General features: G+C 41.6%; 2 protein-coding genes across 2 annotated transcripts in view; one reads left to right on the top strand and one right to left on the bottom strand.

Moving 5' to 3' along the window:
- Window positions 1-2,390, bottom strand: part of DEAF1 (DEAF1 transcription factor) — a 38,913-nt gene extending 36,523 nt beyond the window's left edge. The window contains exons 1-2 of the mRNA XM_081313171.1: window positions 2,098-2,390; window positions 1,141-1,238 (exon numbers count right to left, since the gene is read on the bottom strand). Coding sequence (XP_081169297.1) covers window positions 1,141-1,238; window positions 2,098-2,380 — 381 coding nt within the window. The 5' untranslated portion in view covers window positions 2,381-2,390. The remainder of the gene's footprint in view (window positions 1-1,140; window positions 1,239-2,097) is intronic.
- A 580-nt stretch (window positions 2,391-2,970) lies between these two features.
- Window positions 2,971-17,996, top strand: TMEM80 (transmembrane protein 80). The gene is made up of 5 exons (XM_081313182.1): window positions 2,971-3,019; window positions 8,786-8,802; window positions 15,066-15,159; window positions 15,261-15,353; window positions 17,351-17,996. The coding sequence occupies exons 1-5, from the start codon at window positions 3,001-3,003 to the stop codon at window positions 17,554-17,556; spliced, it is 429 nt and encodes a 142-aa protein (XP_081169308.1). The 5' UTR covers window positions 2,971-3,000; the 3' UTR covers window positions 17,557-17,996.

Genomic DNA, 17,996 nt, shown 5'->3' with positions numbered 1-17,996 from the left:
CAAAAAATCATAAACTCAAAGGACAACATCAAGCCTGTGGGGGGGGGATCCCCCTAGGCCAGGGGTCAGCAACCTGAAACAGTGAAAGAGCCACTCGGAACCGGTTCCCTCACAAAAGGAAAAACTGGGAGCCGCAAAAAATGTGTGCGCATGGGCGTACATGCGTGCATGCGCAGAACAGGGTTTGACTGAAGAGTGAAGCCAAGGCGAGATATGCACCTACCCTGCATATTTGAATTGATTGATTGAACTTTTTTAGTCCCACTTTTTTTTTTGGACTGCACATGTCAGAGGACTGGGAGCCGCAAGAGATGGCTGAAAGAGCCGCATGCGGCTCTGGAGCCGCGGGTTGCAGACCTGTGCCCTAGGCGGTCTGGCCGAGCCCACAGGCCTCCAGCCTACCTCTCAGATTATGTTCGTACTTGAGGGGGGGGTAGGGGGTTGTGGGTAAATTGTGTTGATAGTGTGGGGTCGGGGAAAGAAGTAAATGGGAACAAGGGTGTGTTCCCACCATGGGGGAAGGGGTGTAGTGTATGCAGGTTTTGCATACATGTGTGGGTCAGTGAATTAAGGAGGCGTGGAGCTGGACAGCTCCGCACAGGAACAGCAAGCAGGAACAGTGTTCGGCGGGAAGCCAGAACAAGGAGACAGCATTCGGCAGGAGAGCCGGATTTAAAGGGATTGGCTGACCAGCCGGCAGGATGCTTGGATTTTAACCCATTGGCCCGGCAGTTACCTGGCCAGGTACAAATGAGAGCTGAAATCCTTTGTTCCCCAGTTCAGCCATGTTCCTCAATAAAGCAACTTAGCTCCTGAACCTGTGTCATCTCTGATTCCGGAACCCCAACATAATAATGTTAATTCAGGTTTAACTGTGATTAATTAAATTAAATATTTGCCTGGGTTCATACAATACACTAGCCAATCTAAGTAACTGATAGCCTACTGTGTTGTGCAAATCCAGTCATAGTTATTCTGCTCATCCCCAATACAAACTTTGCTAATACAAATCTGTGCAATTTGATTACATAATGAACCTTCATAGCTACAACACACATTTACAATAGATACTTTCTACCACAAAAGAAATACTGACTATGCAAAGATAAATATTGTAAAATTAAGTAAACCTGATCTTACCAATACATGTCCTGATATTGATGCTGCATTTGCCACAGAGGTAGTGAATACATTGTCTGCAGAGGCACCCACATTGGCTACTGTTACTGTGGTTACTTCTGTAAAACATGATCCAAATATTTGCTGTGATATCTTCCTTCAGAACTACCAAAATTCAAGAAGCAAATATGCACATGTTCTGTTAAATAAGACGTTTATAGAATATCTTCATATTGATTCTCTCCTGAGGGTACAATTTTCATTATCTATCTATTGATTTCCAGTATTTATACAAATACTGACTTTAACAGAGCTCTCAAGGATTATGTGCAAGATAGCCAAATGTTAAGGGAGAAAAGGAATCCATGCCCGTTTAGAATCTGACTATCTTATTTTAGCTGATTTTTGTAGAGTTCAATAATTATTGGGTAAGGTTTCAGTGTGTTGTATTTAATCTGTCTGATATTGCTCTTAGAAATTTTAATCAGTCAATACCTTTTGTTACCACATCTTAAAATACAAATGGGCAAAGCTACAGTAACTGGGTTTTTTTTTCATCAAAAACCGCAACTAAATTTCTAACTCAGATGTAGATATCAAAAAAATCAACAGGTCATGTTGCTCTGATGAAACACACTACGACGGAGAAATGCTAGATTTTTGCCTGACCATCGAGAATGATCACATCACAGTCCTGGCAGGGATAAGAAACGGCACAACTAAAATAATGCAGACGAGAAGGTGACACTTTCTGCGCTTTCTTGACATCATGGATGATGCACACATGTATGTATATACTCTCATGATGGGATACCAGTGGTAGTCAAGAACATCCAAACGTTTCCAGTAAAGGAAAGACGCTTGAAAGTAGCTCTCGCGTGACGGACCATTCACACAAGCGAACGATCCCCAGACTACCTAGTCACGACCCGAGCTCAATGACTGGCGGGTGGCGTGCTTGTACGCATGCGCGCCGACCTGCAAAGGCAGCTGCTGCAGCAGCCTCGTCCGCACTCGGCAGGGATTCGGCTCCCATCTCAATGTGTTCGGCATCTGCCGCCATTACGGTGACAGCCGTCACCTCCTCTTCCTCTTGTGGCTCCGCCTCCGAACCGGGCACCTGTCCTCGATGTTCATGCTGCTGCTCGGATTCTTCTGCGGCTGCAGCAGCTGCCGCTGCTGCAGCCACTGCAGCAGCAGCAGCTACCGCGGCCGCTTCGGCTAAACCTAGTTGCTTCGCAGCCGAGTCCGAGTCCTCCATCCGAAGACACTTAGGGAGGGGGGATTTATCCCGCGAAGTTAGCCGAACTCGTCCGAATGAGAGTTATTCTCCGATCTCGCCCGATCTCTTTTAAGAATCCCGAATATGGAAACGAACGGCCCAAAGCCGCTTCCGAACTTATCCGAGTATCGTCGATGACGGGTATTCCCGAACCCGTCCTGCAACCCGCTTCGGTCTCGCCCGAGGGATCCCGATCGGAGCCGACTTCTCCCGATCTACCGAAAGTTCCTGTTGAGGCGGCTAGAGCGGGATCGGAAGCTCGCGAAAGTACCCGAATAGGTGGCGGTTACTCGTCGAGCTACGGCCGTTGCCGAAGAGGGCCGAGTCTTTCCGGCTATGACCGAACCGAGATGGGAAGCAAAGGTCCGAAGAAGAGCGAAGGCTTCGTGAATCCTCCCTCTCACAATCCGGACCCACCGGCGGTGTCCGAGGGGGCCCGAATATCTCCGAGGACGCGAACAATAAAGGCGATCGTGGAGTTCCGCTTGCGCGAAAGACGCCGAACGGCAATCCGCCCATGGAGCCCTTAGGAGAGTGCGCAAGGGTTGTCGGGATGCTGGAGGAATTGGGGAGGGGAGGGATTGGGGAGGTGAGAGAGTATGGCGGCCGTCAGGCAAGGTGAGCGGAGTTGCTTTGACTCAAAACGTTGCTTCAAGTTTTGAGAACCGAGTTAAGACGAGAAAAAGGGAGGCTTGGAGGAATCCTGAATACCGTTGGCGATATCTTGTTGGTCATTAGGTTGCAGTCTAGCCTGGTTGCAAATGGGTTACCTTTACAACAGTGAAACAGTTGTCTAGTTGGCTTTCAAGCAAGTTCTGTTTCTTTAAAGAGAAGTTGCTTCTAAGTCAATAAGATAACCTTTATTGACATTTTTTTAACTGCTTATGTTGTCATAATTAGTAATTATCCGTGCAATGATAAATAAAAACTAGTGATGGCAAGCTGATATTGCAGGATTGAACGGCGTCCCACCATATCGGTCTTTGTAGTTTCTATAGGTAAACTATTCGTATACTAGGAAGCGACGAAGGGGGATTCCTCGTGGAGAATACAGTCATGTAACTGTTACAGTCGTGTAACAGCCCAGGCACATATTAGCTGCCTGGTTTATTTCTGTGGCATTGTGACAGTGTCATCTATGGAAATTACAGTGGTGCTCACTTACTGGCCATTTGGTGACTGTTGGAATTTACGATGGTGCTGAAAACTGAGACTTACAACCTGTCTTCAAAATTGAGGCTGTTGCCGAGCCCCTCACCCCACCCCACGGTTATGTGATTGCCGCATATGACCTTCACTAGCGGCTTCTGACAAGCAAACAATGGGAAAGCAGGCAGGAAGTTGAAAGACACAGTCAGATGGCATCACACATAATGACCATGCTGCTTAGTGATGGAATTATCAGTCCCTGTAATTTTTTTTAAATTTTAATTCCATTTATATCCCGCTCTTCTCCGAAGACTCAGGGCGGCTTACAAGCTTAGCAGTAGCCTTCATTCCCTTCGTCCAGTGCGCTCCCACAGGGAGGGTCTTCTCAGGGTACCGCCGGTAAGAGACTGCCGGCGGACAACACCCAGGGATAGGGCCTTCTCAGTGGGTGCGCCTGCCCTTTGGAACCAGCTGCCCATGGAGCTTAGGACTGCCCCCGACCTCCGTTCGTTCCGCCGGGACCTGAAGACCTGGCTCTTCGAGCTCTCTGGCCCAGGCTGAGAATTTTAATTTTAATTTTAACTGGGGTTTTATTTGTTCAGGGACGGATATAATTTTTTTTAATCTGTTTTTAACTTTTGTATTTTTTGTTTTAATCACCCTGTAAACCGCCCTGAGTCCTTCGGGAAAGGGCAGTATATAAATATAATAAAATAAATAAATAAAATAAATATGCCTGCTTATTAGGGCTTTCACACACACCCCAAGCGGCATTATTACAAAGTCAGCTTAATTGCCCCCAACAATCTGGGTCCTCATTTTACCTACCTCAGTAATCACTGACTCATGCCCTAAATAATTCAGCATTAGTTGAACTACAGTTAATAATATTCATATATGTTTTTAATTTACCTATATCCTATCTTTCATTCAGATTCTTTTAGGCGCCATATTTATGAAGATTTGTTTTCTTCCAGTATGATTACAATACTGTAGAATGCTATACTATGCTAATGAGAGATTTCCTGTGATCTAACAAAGATGTTATCTTTTATAGAAGGCAACCGAAAGGCAGTAATATTGTCATCTGGAGAGAATATTTGTCAAATGCTTAAATATCCATTTTCTAGTATATTGCAGGCTTTAATATTTTACAGACACTCACTGTTCCACTTTAGTCAAATCCCATCTTGTATATTGAAGTCTATTTTTAAGAAGAATATAGAGAATTTGGAGCAGGTTCAGAAAGGGTAACAAGGACAAACAGAACTAGAAACTAAATCTTAGCACAAGAATCAAAGTGCTGGGGAAGTCTGGCCTTGAGAAAAGATAGCTGAACGATGTTACAGTACTTTCAAATACCTGAAAAGATAACATATACTATCAGCAACACTTATTTTCTTTCATTCTAGAGGGCAGAATGCGGAATAATGGATTTTAGAGAAAGGCAGATTGCAAATGAATATTAGAGGAGGGAAAAAGAGTTTCTGAGAATAAGAGTACTTTGACAATAGTGGAGTTAGAAAGGCTTACCTTTTATTTTTATTCTAATAGACCAGGAATGTCAAACTGGCGGCCTGCAGGCCAGATGCGTCACGCAGAGGCTACGCCCACCCCAGCTCCACAAGGGCAAAAAATGTCATGATACGTCATGTGACATGCTCAAGTTTGACACCCGTGTAATAGATGTTAGAAAGTTATTCTGCAGAGATGCTTCCATTTGGATTCCTGTACTGGGGAAGGAATTGGAGGTCATGACCTCTTCCAATCTATGGTCTTATGTTTCTCTAATTCAATATGGAATTAAATTCAAAATGGAATTAAAAAATAAAAAAAAATATTGACTGGCTATCACTTTTAACTAACTGTTGTTAAACTATCAGAGTTAACCACCAAAAAGTGAAATTTGCACCTTAATCTTGCACTTGGGCTGAAATTATTAGCAAACTAAAAAAAATCATTTCATGGTTATTTCACTAGAGGGAAACAGAGGTACTCTATGAAATATAAAATACATTTGAATAAAGCTCTCAAGAGTTGTACACTATGTAGTCTACCTTCCCTTCAGCTCTGAGCAGAAAGATACAGATGCTATATTATGTATATATATCTACAGGGGAAAATACTACACTGGATATACACTGTAAAAAGAGAAATTCCCTCCCCATTGAAAAGAGTTATGTAAAAAGAGGTCATGTATAAACTTATATATGGGGGTGCAACATTTGTATCTCTGTTCTGGAGGGAACAGACTGTATATACCAGTCTGATAGCATATCTAGATATCCCTGTAATTGCTGAATGAGAGGACTTGGATAACTCCTAAAGTTAATGCATTCTTTATAGTCATCAGTGTAATAGACTAGGATCGCCAACCCCCTGGGCTGTGGCCGATTACCAGGTGTGGCCTATTTGGTATTGGACCATGTGAGGGGCTGGCCAGAGCGCGCACGCAAGGCCGCAAAGGTTGGAGACCGCTGTAATAGACTAAGTTCAGTTCTCAATACAGGTAGTCCTCGACTTACAACAGTTCATTTAGTGACTGTTCGAACTTACAGCAGAACTGAAAAAAGTGACTCATGACCATTTTTCATACTTGTGACTACTGCACCATCTCCATGATCAGATGCTTGGCAACTGACTCATATTTATGACGGTTGCAGTGTCTCAGGGTCATGTGATCATCTTTTGTGTCCTGTCAAGCGAAGTCAGTGGGGAAGCCAGATACATTTAACAACCGTACTAATTTAACAACTGCAGTGATTCACTTAACAATTTATTTATTTATTTATTTATTTGTTTTTATAAACCGCCCTTCTCCCGAGGGACTCGGGGCGGTGTACAGAATAGGTAGGCATACAGAATGAACAATAGTGAAAACAAACAATAGTAAAATACAAGCTGGGACCCCAGATTAGAGCTATCAGGCCAGGCCAGACTGCTGGAACAGATAAGTTTTTAATTCGCGCCGGAAGGTGCGGAGGTCGGGGGCCATCCGGATTTCGGTTGGTAAGCTGTTCCAGAGGGCTGGCGCACCCACTGAGATTGCCCTCCCCCTGGGGGCCACCAGCCGACATTCCTTGAGCGGTGGCACCCTGAGGAGGCCCTCTCTGTGGGAGCGCACAGGACGGTGGGGTGCTGACATTGGCAGAAGGTGCTCCCGTAGGTAGTCCGGACCCATGCCATGTAGGGCTTTGTAAGTCATTGTTAGCACCTTGAACTTCACACGGAAGGCAACTGGAAGCCAGTGCAGTGCACGGAGGAGAGGTGTGATATGGGAGTATCGGGAGGCTCCCAAGAGTGTCCGTGCCGCTGCACTTTGCACCAGTTGAAGCTTCCGAGTGGATCTCAAGGGCAGCCCCAAGTAGAGAGCGTTACAGTAGTCTAGGCGAGAGGTCACAAGAGCATGGGTGACTGTACGTAAGGCATCCAGGTCCAGATAAGGCCGTAATTGGCGAACTAGTCGAACCCGGGAGAAGGCCCCCTTGGTCACAGCTCCTATGTGATCTTCCAGGGAGAGCTGCGAGTCAAGGAGGACACCCAGGTTGCGGGCCCTATCAACAGGGGGTAGTAACTTGTCCCCGATGTTAAGGGATGGGATGTTCTGAGTATCCTGGCTTGCCGGTACGTACAGCCATTCAGTCTTGTCCGGGTTCAGTTGAAGCCTGTTCCTCCCCATCCATTCCCGGACCGCTTTCAGGCAGCGAGACATCACGTCGAGGGCATCACTGATGTTGTTTGGAGTTGAGATGAAAAGCTGGGTGTCATCAGCATACTGATGGTACCCTACTCCAAAGCTGCGAATGATCTCGCCCAGCGGTTTCATGTAGATGTTGAACAGGAGAGGCGAGAGGACCGACCCCTGAGGGACTCCGCAAGCGAGAGGCCTCGGGGTCGACCTCTGTCCCCCTGCCAACACCGACTGCGAGCGACCCTGGAGAAAGGAGGAGAACCAACGCAGAACCGTGCCTCCCACTCCCAGTCCCCTGAGGCGTCGCAGCAAGATACCATGGTCGATGGTATCGAAAGCCGCCGAGAGGTCTAATAAGACTAGGACAGAGGAATGGCCCCTGTCCCGGGCTCTCCAGAGATCATTTATCAGAGCGACCAATGCCGTCTCCGTGCTGTAGCCCGGCCTGAAGCCCGATTGGTACGGGTCTAGATAAACCGCTTCATCCAGGATCTGAGGGAGTTGGTGCGCCACCACGCTCTCAACAACCTTCGCAAGGAAGCGAAGATTGGAGACTGGACGAAAGTTGTTCAATGAGGATGGGTCCAAGGTGGGCTTCTTGAGGAGAGGCCTCACCACCGCCTCCTTCAAGGCGGTGGGGAAGTGACCCTCCCTCAGAGAAGCGGAGATGACCGCCAGGAACCAGCCTCGTGTCCCCTCTCGAGCTGCATATGCCAGCCAGGAAGGGCACGGGTCCAGTAAGCATGTGGAGGAGCTCAACCTCCTCATAATCCTGTCCACTTCCTTAGGAGTCACAGGATCAAATTCCTCCCAGATGATGTCGACAAGACTGTCCATGCCTTGTTCTTCCAACTCAGCCCAGTTGGAGTCCAGGCCGTTTCGGATCCGAGCAATTTTATCCAGCAGATAATTGTGGCAAGGTCAGTTGTAAAATGGGATAAAACTCACATAACAAATGTTTCACTGAGCAACATAAATTTTGGGCTAAATTGTGGCTGTAAGGCAAGGATTACCTGTCGATAGCTTGAACCACTTAGAATAATATCTAGCCATCCGTACCTGAAGATTCTCAATAAGCAATGAAGCTGGTCACATGTTTCTGGCACTCCCTATAAAGCATGAACAAGGATAAGTCCTAAAATTCATAAGTTCCTGTTATTTTGCATAGTTCATTTTTTCTTCTTTTTCTGATCAGAGTTTTGGACTATATTTTAACTACTTAAATCTGAATAATTCATTCCAGAAATAAAGCTGCCTAATAGTTTCATAAGTTTATTTAATAATATTTTTAGGATTAGACCTCTAAACCAAAAACCCGCAGAAAATTCTGTTAAATAATTTTGAATTAAGGCATTATCAAAGGGTGTTGGGGTACCGCAGCATTGAAACAAGTTGTGCCATGTTCTGACTTATATAGCTGATTATTGTGGGACAATATTTCTTTCTCAAAATAACTAAAAGAATTTCTGCACACTAGTTTTTGTAATTTTTTTCACCTTAAAGGTTTATCTTTTGAAATAATTTTATTTTTGTCTTGTATACAGGAAGATCATCATCTGTTGTATCCTTTTTCTTTTATTCTGAAAACCAACTAAAATTTAATTAATCATACCAATGATTTTCAAATGTGCTTCAGATAATGTTGGTATCTTCTTAGAAGTTATGATAGTTCCGTTTATGAAAATGAATAATGGTGGATACGTTTCTCACATATAAATGAGGGAGACTGTTAAGTATTCTTCTAGTATCTTATGTTCATCTGATCTTCCCCAAGTAGCCTTGGGAAACCATCTACTACAATCCACATGAATCCCATGATGGTCGTTGATGTGATCATTTCCATAAACTGACAAATATGAAAAATGTTGCTCTATGACTATGTCATTATCCTCTAATAAGTTTTATTTCCAAAGTCTGACTGTTTAAGGAGATGGTATGCAAATTTATTTATTTATTTATTTATTTATTTATTTATTTTAATTCCATTTATATCCCGCCCTTCTCCGAAGACTCAGGGCGGCTTGACCATATTATTGATGTAGGCATTAAGATATAATTAACTTGTATACTGAGAAACCAAAAAATGAAATACATAGACTAATAATATTTAAAGGGGGCAACTGCAAGACACAAGTAATGCAATTGCAGAAAAAAATCCCTCCAAAAGCATTTGAGACATAATCTTTAGCTATCTCTTCTATAGCAAACTCATTTTCATTTTCATTCCTCATCCACTCTGTAAACTGAAATACATCTGTTATCAGTAGGTTTTAAAATCTCCAATTGAAAAGGGATTATGCTTTAAGTAAAATAGAAGCAAAATTAATATCTACATAACAAACAATAATGCACAAAATCCTTTCAAATCTAAGTGGGTGTGGTTGGCTTCATTTTCCCCAAGAAAAGTTTGGCTTTCAGCAATTTACATGTTCTAGCAAGAGTACTGCAAATATTTTTCCAGTGCAAAACTATCTCAAATGTACGAAAAATCATACCAATTTAACTTGCTATTTTTAAAAGGCTGCTTGCCAGATTTAGCATTCTACTGTAGATTTATAAAATTAAAGAGCAAATAAAAACTACCAAACGTGTGCTTTTCACTTATAATGCTAACAGAGAGGCAGTTTGGTGTAATAGTTAAGGTGCTGGCTTAGAAACCCGGAGACAGCGAGTTCTATGTTTACCCTTAGCATGAAAGCTGGCTGGGTGACTTTGGGCCAGTCATTCAGCCCAACCCATTCTCAGGACTGTTGTGGGGAAATAGGAGGTAGATGTATTAGATATGTTCCCAGCCTTAAGTTATATATAAAAAATGTACGATAAAAATATTATTATAATTTATAAAAGGTAAAGGTTCCCCCACACATGCGTGCTAGTCGTTTCTAACTCTAGGGGCCGGTGCTCATCTCCGTTTCAAAGCCAAAGAGCCAGCACTTGTCCGAGGATGTCTCCGTGGTCATGTGGCCGGCATGACTAGATGCCAAAGGCGCACGGAACGCTGTTACCTTCCCACCGTAGTGGTCCCTATTTTTCTACTTGCATTTTTACGTGCTTTCGAACTGCTAGGTTGGCAGAAGCTGGGACGAGTAACAGGCGCTCACTCTGCTACGCGGCACTCGGGATTCGACCCGCCAAACTGCCGACCTTCTGATCGACAAGCTCAGCGTCCTAACCCACTGAGCCACCGCGTCCCTTTGCATTATAATTTATAGGTTTGTGTAAATTTGAATATAGCATCTGGACTCTCCAAAATAGTTGGTAGTAGATAGTCCTATGCAGGACAATATTTATTCTGATAAATATGAATATGCATAATTAACTTGAACATGTTTGGTATTTTTTTTTACATAGTAACAGTATTTCTTATTGGGATTTTTATGGCACTCCATTTCAAACTGTTTTGAACAATATACTACATAAAAAGAAAATTATAAACTATGCCAAATTACAACAGTAATGCCATCCACTCGGAGATGCTTAACAACTACACCAAGTGTTCTGTCACATGGCCATGTTTTCACGGCTCCATGGAAACAGGTGGGAGGTGATGGTCCATATATACAAGGCAAATTCTTCTACAAGAAGAGAGCTAATACTGAGAAGATCTGACCACAAGATCTCTACAAATTGAATTCAATTGACGATGACGCCCTCAAGTCTTCTGTCCTTAAGCTTACTAGATGGAAGAGATTTCTAGAAGAATCTCTGAAATACTAGCTGAAATACTAGAATCTCTGAAATACTCTGAACTAGCATACTGTATTGAGTCCAGAAACTGACTAGTGTCAATGCAGGAAAAAGAATAGAGGCATTATATGGATTAATTTAAATGTTCCCCCAACTATCTGGATAACTGTGTGCTGAACCTGTTTAAGCTTTCATTGCTTTTGAAAGGCAGCCCTGCATATGGCAAATTGCAGCAGCCAACTGTCGGGTAACAAGGACATGCGTGACTACGTAATGCATGCAGGAAAAAATACAATTGTTCAAAGGCTGTTCTGATCGCTGTTTCCATCCTGCTATTCAAGCAGGAGTGGCAAATCTAGGAGAATCACCCAAATTTTGTACTGGCTCAGTATGGGGGTGGAGGTGTATGATTGCATACAAATTCATAAATGGACAGTCGCTAGATACAGAAGATTAAGACCCATAGCCACTCCATCCTTCTAGGGATTTAACCCGAATCTGGGTGATGAGATAACATTTGTATGTCTGCTTGGGAAAAGCCTAAGGGAAATATTAATTAAATTTAATTAATTAAAATATCCCATTTTAATAGTGCTTCTAGAACTGCTGAATCCCAGAACCTGGATACTTCCAGAAGCCCATACATTCTATATGGGCATTAAAAGTGTGATGGTCTGTAAATTCAACCGCTGACAGCAAACATGTCAGAAAATAACATTTCATCGGGCTACCCATTTTTGAGGAATCCCTCAAAAGATCATACTGGTCATGCAGTGCCTCCCTTGTCTATGTCTCTGAAGTTCAGAAAAAGAAAATCTCAAACCTTTGCAGATAAAAAATGGTTCCAAACATTTAAAATAGGAGAATAGAGAGTGAGCTAGTGTAGCATATTCGTAAAGGATAGAAGGGATGCACCTATATGCTCAAACAAAACAAAAAGACAAGGCACAGTAAATGGTGATTCACCTCAAAGAGTTAAAGTAAATTTCTCCCGAAATTGTTCTCTGCTACAAGCAAGGATTAATGACATGACAACTTCTAAGACTTATCAAGTCACCTTGCAGGCATCTGTTCCTGCTAACACAAGTGGAGACAAAGGATACATTACATGTATTACATGCAGACTAAAATTCTTAGAAGGAAAGCGAAGACCTTTTAGAGGCTCAAGTAGTATTCTTATCCATCTATCCAATTCACAAATGAGAACTAAAAAGAAAAGTCAATTACTGATTATGCAAATGATATAATTCTAGGATTTTCTTCTGAATTACAATAGCCTGCTGGCACAAGAGGAACTGCATCTCTCAAGGACTATTAAAAAGAGTGTAAGATAAAAGAATCCTAGACTTTTTATTAAGAGGGTTTTAACCTGAATCCCATGGAAGTTGGAAACTGAAGGATCCCAAATAAAGACTCGTGCACTATGAAATGTGGGAATAGTGCTGAAATGGGGCCTTGCTGAAAAATCAGAGCAATGTTTCATAAAGATCATGACACTCATCGTCTACCTACTAATGTTCACAGTGTAAGAAGTAAATAAGATGAGCTTGAACAATTTGTACAGAAAATCAAATATAATTTAACAGGGGTAACAGGAATCTGATGGAATTGCTACCATACCTGAAAGACAGAAACTGAAGAGCAGAATTCAAATGGAATATAAGCAATAGAAAGGGAGGAGACTTGCACTCTATGTTACTATAAAATTTATTTATTTATTTATTTATTTGTATATACTCACCTGTGCTTAGAAAACAAGGAATGAATTTGATAGTGCCATAAAATAGGACCTGGGACTAACTAAACAAACAAATAAAAGCAGTACTCTCGTTGGTTTCGATCATCTATCTTGCTAAGAAAATGTAGGTAATTTTCAACAGAAAATTGCAGATTTTTCAAAGAAGCAAGCATTCATAAAGATAGAGAGCTTTAATTACACCGACATCTGTCAGGAGTCAAAATCTGCCAAACATGGCCTAAAAATTCCTGATATGTACAACTTTCTTCTTTAATGCACAGAAGATGCAGGAAGATTAGCTAGCTTTAACCTGATACTGACCAATAGGGTAGAATTAAGATGAGGAACTGGACGCAGCAGGAATACTAAGGAAAAGGTTAGATTTCTTGATTTTTAGATTTCAAAAAAGCATGTATTTTTTGGAAACAAGCTTGCTAATTTGCATTCTGATTTGAAGTGGAGGAATATGTTTCCTAACTTGAATACTTCTCTATATGGGATCAGAGAATGGCATTTTATTGGCTATTAATAGAGTACGTAATTAGTGGACTCTTATATGTGGGTTAGTAACCTGAAATAGATTACAGTGGCACAGCTAAATAGACCATTAGCTGATTTTCTGACCTTATTCACGATACCATATGATGCAGGTTCGCATCCCACCAGGCTCAAGGTTGACTCAGCCTTCCATCCTTCCGAGGTAGGTAAAATGAGGACCCAGATTGTTGGGGGCAATAAGCTGACTTTGTAATAATGCCGCATGGGGGGGGCTGAAAGCCCTAATAAGCAGGCATATACATAGAATGAAGGCTATTGCTAAGCACATTGATTTGTGCTTAGATTGTAAGCCACCCTGAGTCTTCGGAGAAGGGCGGGATATAAATGGGATTTAAAAAAATTGGTTTAATTTGGTTTTAACTTTTCTAACCTCAGCCACTGTGATTGTAAACTATAGTTTATAGCTTAATGTATTGCACAAATACTGCTAATTGTTGTTGTTGTTGTTAGCTGCGAAGTCGTATCTGATCCATCGCGACCCTACGGACAATGTTCCTCCAGGCCTTCCTGTCCTCTACCATCTTCTGGAGTCCATTTAAGCTCACGCCTACTGCTTCAGTGACTCCATCCATCCATCTCATTCTCTGTCGTCCCATTCTTCTATTGCCCTCAATCTTTCCCAGCATTAGGCTCTTCTCCAGTGAGTCCTTCCTTCTCATTAGGTGGCCAAAGTATTTGAGTTTTAGCTTCAGGATCTGGCCTTCTAAAGAGCAGTCAGGGTTGATCTCCTCTAGGACTGACCGGTTTGATCGCCTTGCAGTCCAAGGGACTTGCAGGAGTCTTCTCCAGCACCAGAGTTCAAAAGCCTCAATTCTTTGGCGTTCAGCCTTTTTTATGGTCCAACTTTCACTGCCTTACATTGCAACTGGGAAGACTATAGCCTTGACTATACGCACTTTTGTTGACAGGGTGATGTCTCTGCTTTTTAGTGTGCTGTCTAGATTTGCCATGGCTTTCCTCCCGAGGAGCAAGCATCTTTTAATTTCTTGGATACAGTCCCCATCTGCAGTGATCTTGGAGCCCAGGAAAATAAAATCTGTCACTACCTCCATTTCTTCCCCATCTATTTGCCAGGGATTGGGAGGGCCGGATGCCATGATCTTGGTTTTCTTAGTTAAATTTCAACCCAGGTTTTGCACTCTCCTTCTTCACCTGCAACAAGAGGCTCTTTAGTTCTTCACTTTCTGCCATTAGAGTGGTATCACCTGCATATCTTAGGCCGTTAATATTTCTCCTGGCAATCTTAATTCCAACTTTTGATTCATCTAGCCCTGCCTTTCTCATGATGTGATACTGCTAATTATGATTTATTAAATCATGCTTAAGGAAAATTGTGGCTTAATATGGCTTCTGAACCAGTTTGCTGTATATGCCCAGTAACCAAGCACATAACATTTATTCAGAATTTCCCAATTCAGTCTCTAGTTGAAACAATTTCATATTGCAGGCAGGAAACAAAATCATGACTGGATTAAAAGGAAATGTAATATTTTGAAGTATTCTGAAACATAACTTTGGAATCACTCAATGGTGATTCAACAGGAACACTAGATCTACTCTGGAAGCAGCCACTCCTCAAAAAGACCATTTTTTAAAGACTGCTTACTGAAATGGGGTGTAGTTGAATTACCTGTGACTCCTAATCAACTGAAGTGCAGTTCATTCACTTTGCTATTCATATCAAAGTCTAAGTTTATTATCAATCTTTGGAAATGGACTACTGATTTAACTACAGTTTAAACTACTGAATGTCAATTTTACAGTACATAAAACACAGAATTATGATCCAACATAAAATATGAAAAATATGATAAATAATTTTCCTTGACAGAACCTGCTAGCTGTCATCTGTTCCCCTACAGATCCTTTTCTTTTTAGATGGAATTTATTATATATTTTATTTTTTAGCAGCGCTTCTAATGATTATTTATAAAAGTAAGTTGTTTAACATATAGTTCAAAGATGGTTGTGCTGATACATGATACAAACTAACTTGATTTTATATTTTATATATTTTATATTTTACCTACTGTCAGGTCACGTTTTCACTTATCCATATAGATTTTTGACTCTTGATCTCGTATTGCTGTTCTTTATGGCACTTCTTGAAGCTATCCGCTTGTACTTTGGTAAGCATTACGTTATTTACAATCACCTATTTGTTCGTAAAAATATGACTCCAACTGTGCAATTCAAGACAACTAGCCAATTATCTGATAAGCCTTTTAAATACTTTTACTGTTAAACATTAAAAGACTGGTCAATTTATTTGGGTGGAAAGTGCAAATGAGATGTTACTCTAATATAAAAATAAGATTTTTCACTGGCCAATTCAACTGTTTTGTGCATATTGGCTCAGAGTTCAGTGGGACTTACTCCATATTAAATTTCTATTTTAAAAACTGTAACTATTGGAAAATGAAAACTATTGTTACTGCAGTATTCTAGGCCACTAGAGAAGAAGAAAACGTGACAAAGGAAGAACATATTTTTGGGGGTTGGAGAGAGATTCTTCAAACTGCTTGAATAGTCAAAAGTGCTTTAAAATGGAATTGTGCTAGTGTGTCTGTCTGCCTCTTTGTTGTATAAAAGGCCACTGCGAGACTCCAGTTCTGTATCAGCAGTTTAAGAATCCATAGTATAAATTGTACAGCATAAATTATCTTCTTCTTTAGAATAAGCAGGGTACTTGCCACTATTATGAAATTTAACTTTATAGGTAGTCCTCAATATGTAACCATTCATTCATCATTCGTTCGTTCATTCAAGTGGGGGGGGGGCGGTCAGCTTATTTTCCAAAGCGCCAGAAGACAAGAAACAATGGATGGAAATTAATCAAGGAGAGAAGCAACCTGGAATTAAGGAGAAACTTCCTAACAGTTAGGACAATTAACCAATGGAACAGCTTGCCTTCGGATATTGTGGGTCCTTCATCATTGGAGGTTTTTAAGGAAAGACTGGACAGACACCTGTCTGAAATAGTATAGGGTTTCCTGCTTGAGCAGGGGGGTTGGACTAGAGCTCCAAGGTCCCTTCCAACTCTATCCTAACTGATTTAGTGACCAAAGTTACAACAGCACTGAAAACAGTGACTTATGACCATTTTTCACACTTGCAACCATTGCAGCATCCCCATGGTCAGTGATCAAAATTTGGACGCTTGGCACCTGGTCTGTAATGACAACTGCAGTGTGTCCTGCGGTCAAGTGATCACCTTTTGCAACCTTCAGACAAGCAAAGTCAACAGGGAAGCCAGATTCACTTAACAACTGGGTTACTAACTTAACAACTGCAGAGATTTACTTAAGTCAAGGACTACCTGTATTCAAGAGTTTCTCCTGTAGCGTTCTAGACTGGATCGTTACACACAAACATCGTTCATAACATGCTGCTACATAAAGGATAATAGCTACGCAGCTTACAAGGAGCTGGTATCCAATAGACTAACGGGTTTTTCTTTGGCAATGAGCCTGGCCAGGAAGAAGAGAAAAATGAATCACAATTGTTCCTTCTGCTCTCTCTTAACACCTGTCTAAATATGTAGCCAGATCACCTCTATCTTCTTAGCATTACATGCTAGTACAGCTATTGAAGGAAAAACTGCCCAAAATCAATTGAACTGAGATGGGCAGCGAAAGAAATTGAATGAACAAATGAATTAATGAACAAATAAACAACAAACACATCTCCAGTCACAAGAAGGTTAGCAGAGTATTCCAGCAGTATGAAAGCTTTAAATCTAGCCAGATGTTTTGTCTTTAATAATTTTAATGTCATTAAGATTCAGTTTGTATTTAAGACTGCATTATAAGTGATTTTCCCCCTCTATAAATTAAATTACTGTTCAGTTTTGGAGTTCTACTGTTATTGTCTAACACAACGGCTCCCAATCCTTTGGGCACCAGGGACCGGTTCTGAGGAGAGAGGTTTTTCCATGGACCAGAGGGGTGTGTGGTTTTGCATGCTACCTGCATCCCGCAGATGGGGCTTCACTTGTTTGCACGGACCAATTACTGGCAGGCCGCAGACTGGTGCCAGTCCACAGACCGTGGGTTGGGGACCCCTAGTCTAACAGACTCATAAATGCCATCAAGTACATGTATGTCTCTCTTTTTTCCCCTATTAGGTACTAAAGGCAACTTGACAGAAGAGGAAGCTCCCCTTGGGATCTGTCTTGGAATCACTGTTGCCACTGTACTTCTGTCAGTCTACTTTCTAGTGTGGCAAACATATATCCTGAGAGCAGATGTCATTATTAATGTGGTGCTACTTGTTGCATATGGACTTGGAGGAATTCTACAAATCATAGCAATTGCTGCCTTTGTCAGCTAAATCATGTTGATGCTTGTATACATGGATTTTTTGTGTTTCCTTTCAATGGAAGCGATGTTTAAAAATTACACGAAGGAGATGTTCTGACAATTCTGTTCCTTGTGACATACCAAAGTTGCACGAGACATTGGTAAAATAGGTTCAGCTGCCCCATTTTCAGCATAGCATATGTACCGTAATGACCTGTGCTTCAATTGAAGTTGGCAAGTTTGTGGCAAATAAGCTGTTTTTCAAGGGGAAAATATCTCTTTAAATACACAGGTCAAATTGAATTTTCTAGGAAATGTGTATAATATGAATTGTTTTACCTTTGATCTTTATGTATGTTAATTTGCAACATTCCAGTTGTCTTTTGTAAATACTTGTGTTGTGCTTTTTTCAAAAGCAGATACCATATAGAGATCTGATATTACTTTTTTTCTCCCCAAACTACTACATAT

The sequence above is a fragment of the Vipera berus genome (genome assembly GCF_964194415.1).
Source record: "Vipera berus genome assembly, chromosome: 1".
Taxonomy (NCBI): domain Eukaryota; kingdom Metazoa; phylum Chordata; class Lepidosauria; order Squamata; family Viperidae; genus Vipera; species Vipera berus.
The sequence above is the reverse complement of the archived record's forward strand: the minus strand, read 5'-3'. Positions and strand labels throughout refer to the sequence as shown.

Coding starts and splice junctions, on each gene's coding strand:
- TMEM80 (XM_081313182.1), top strand. Junction 15,160..15,260: donor TCTAATGATTATTTATAAAA/GTAAGTTGTTTA, acceptor ACCTACTGTCAG/GTCACGTTTTCACTTATCCA. Junction 15,354..17,350: donor AGCTATCCGCTTGTACTTTG/GTAAGCATTACG, acceptor TTCCCCTATTAG/GTACTAAAGGCAACTTGACA.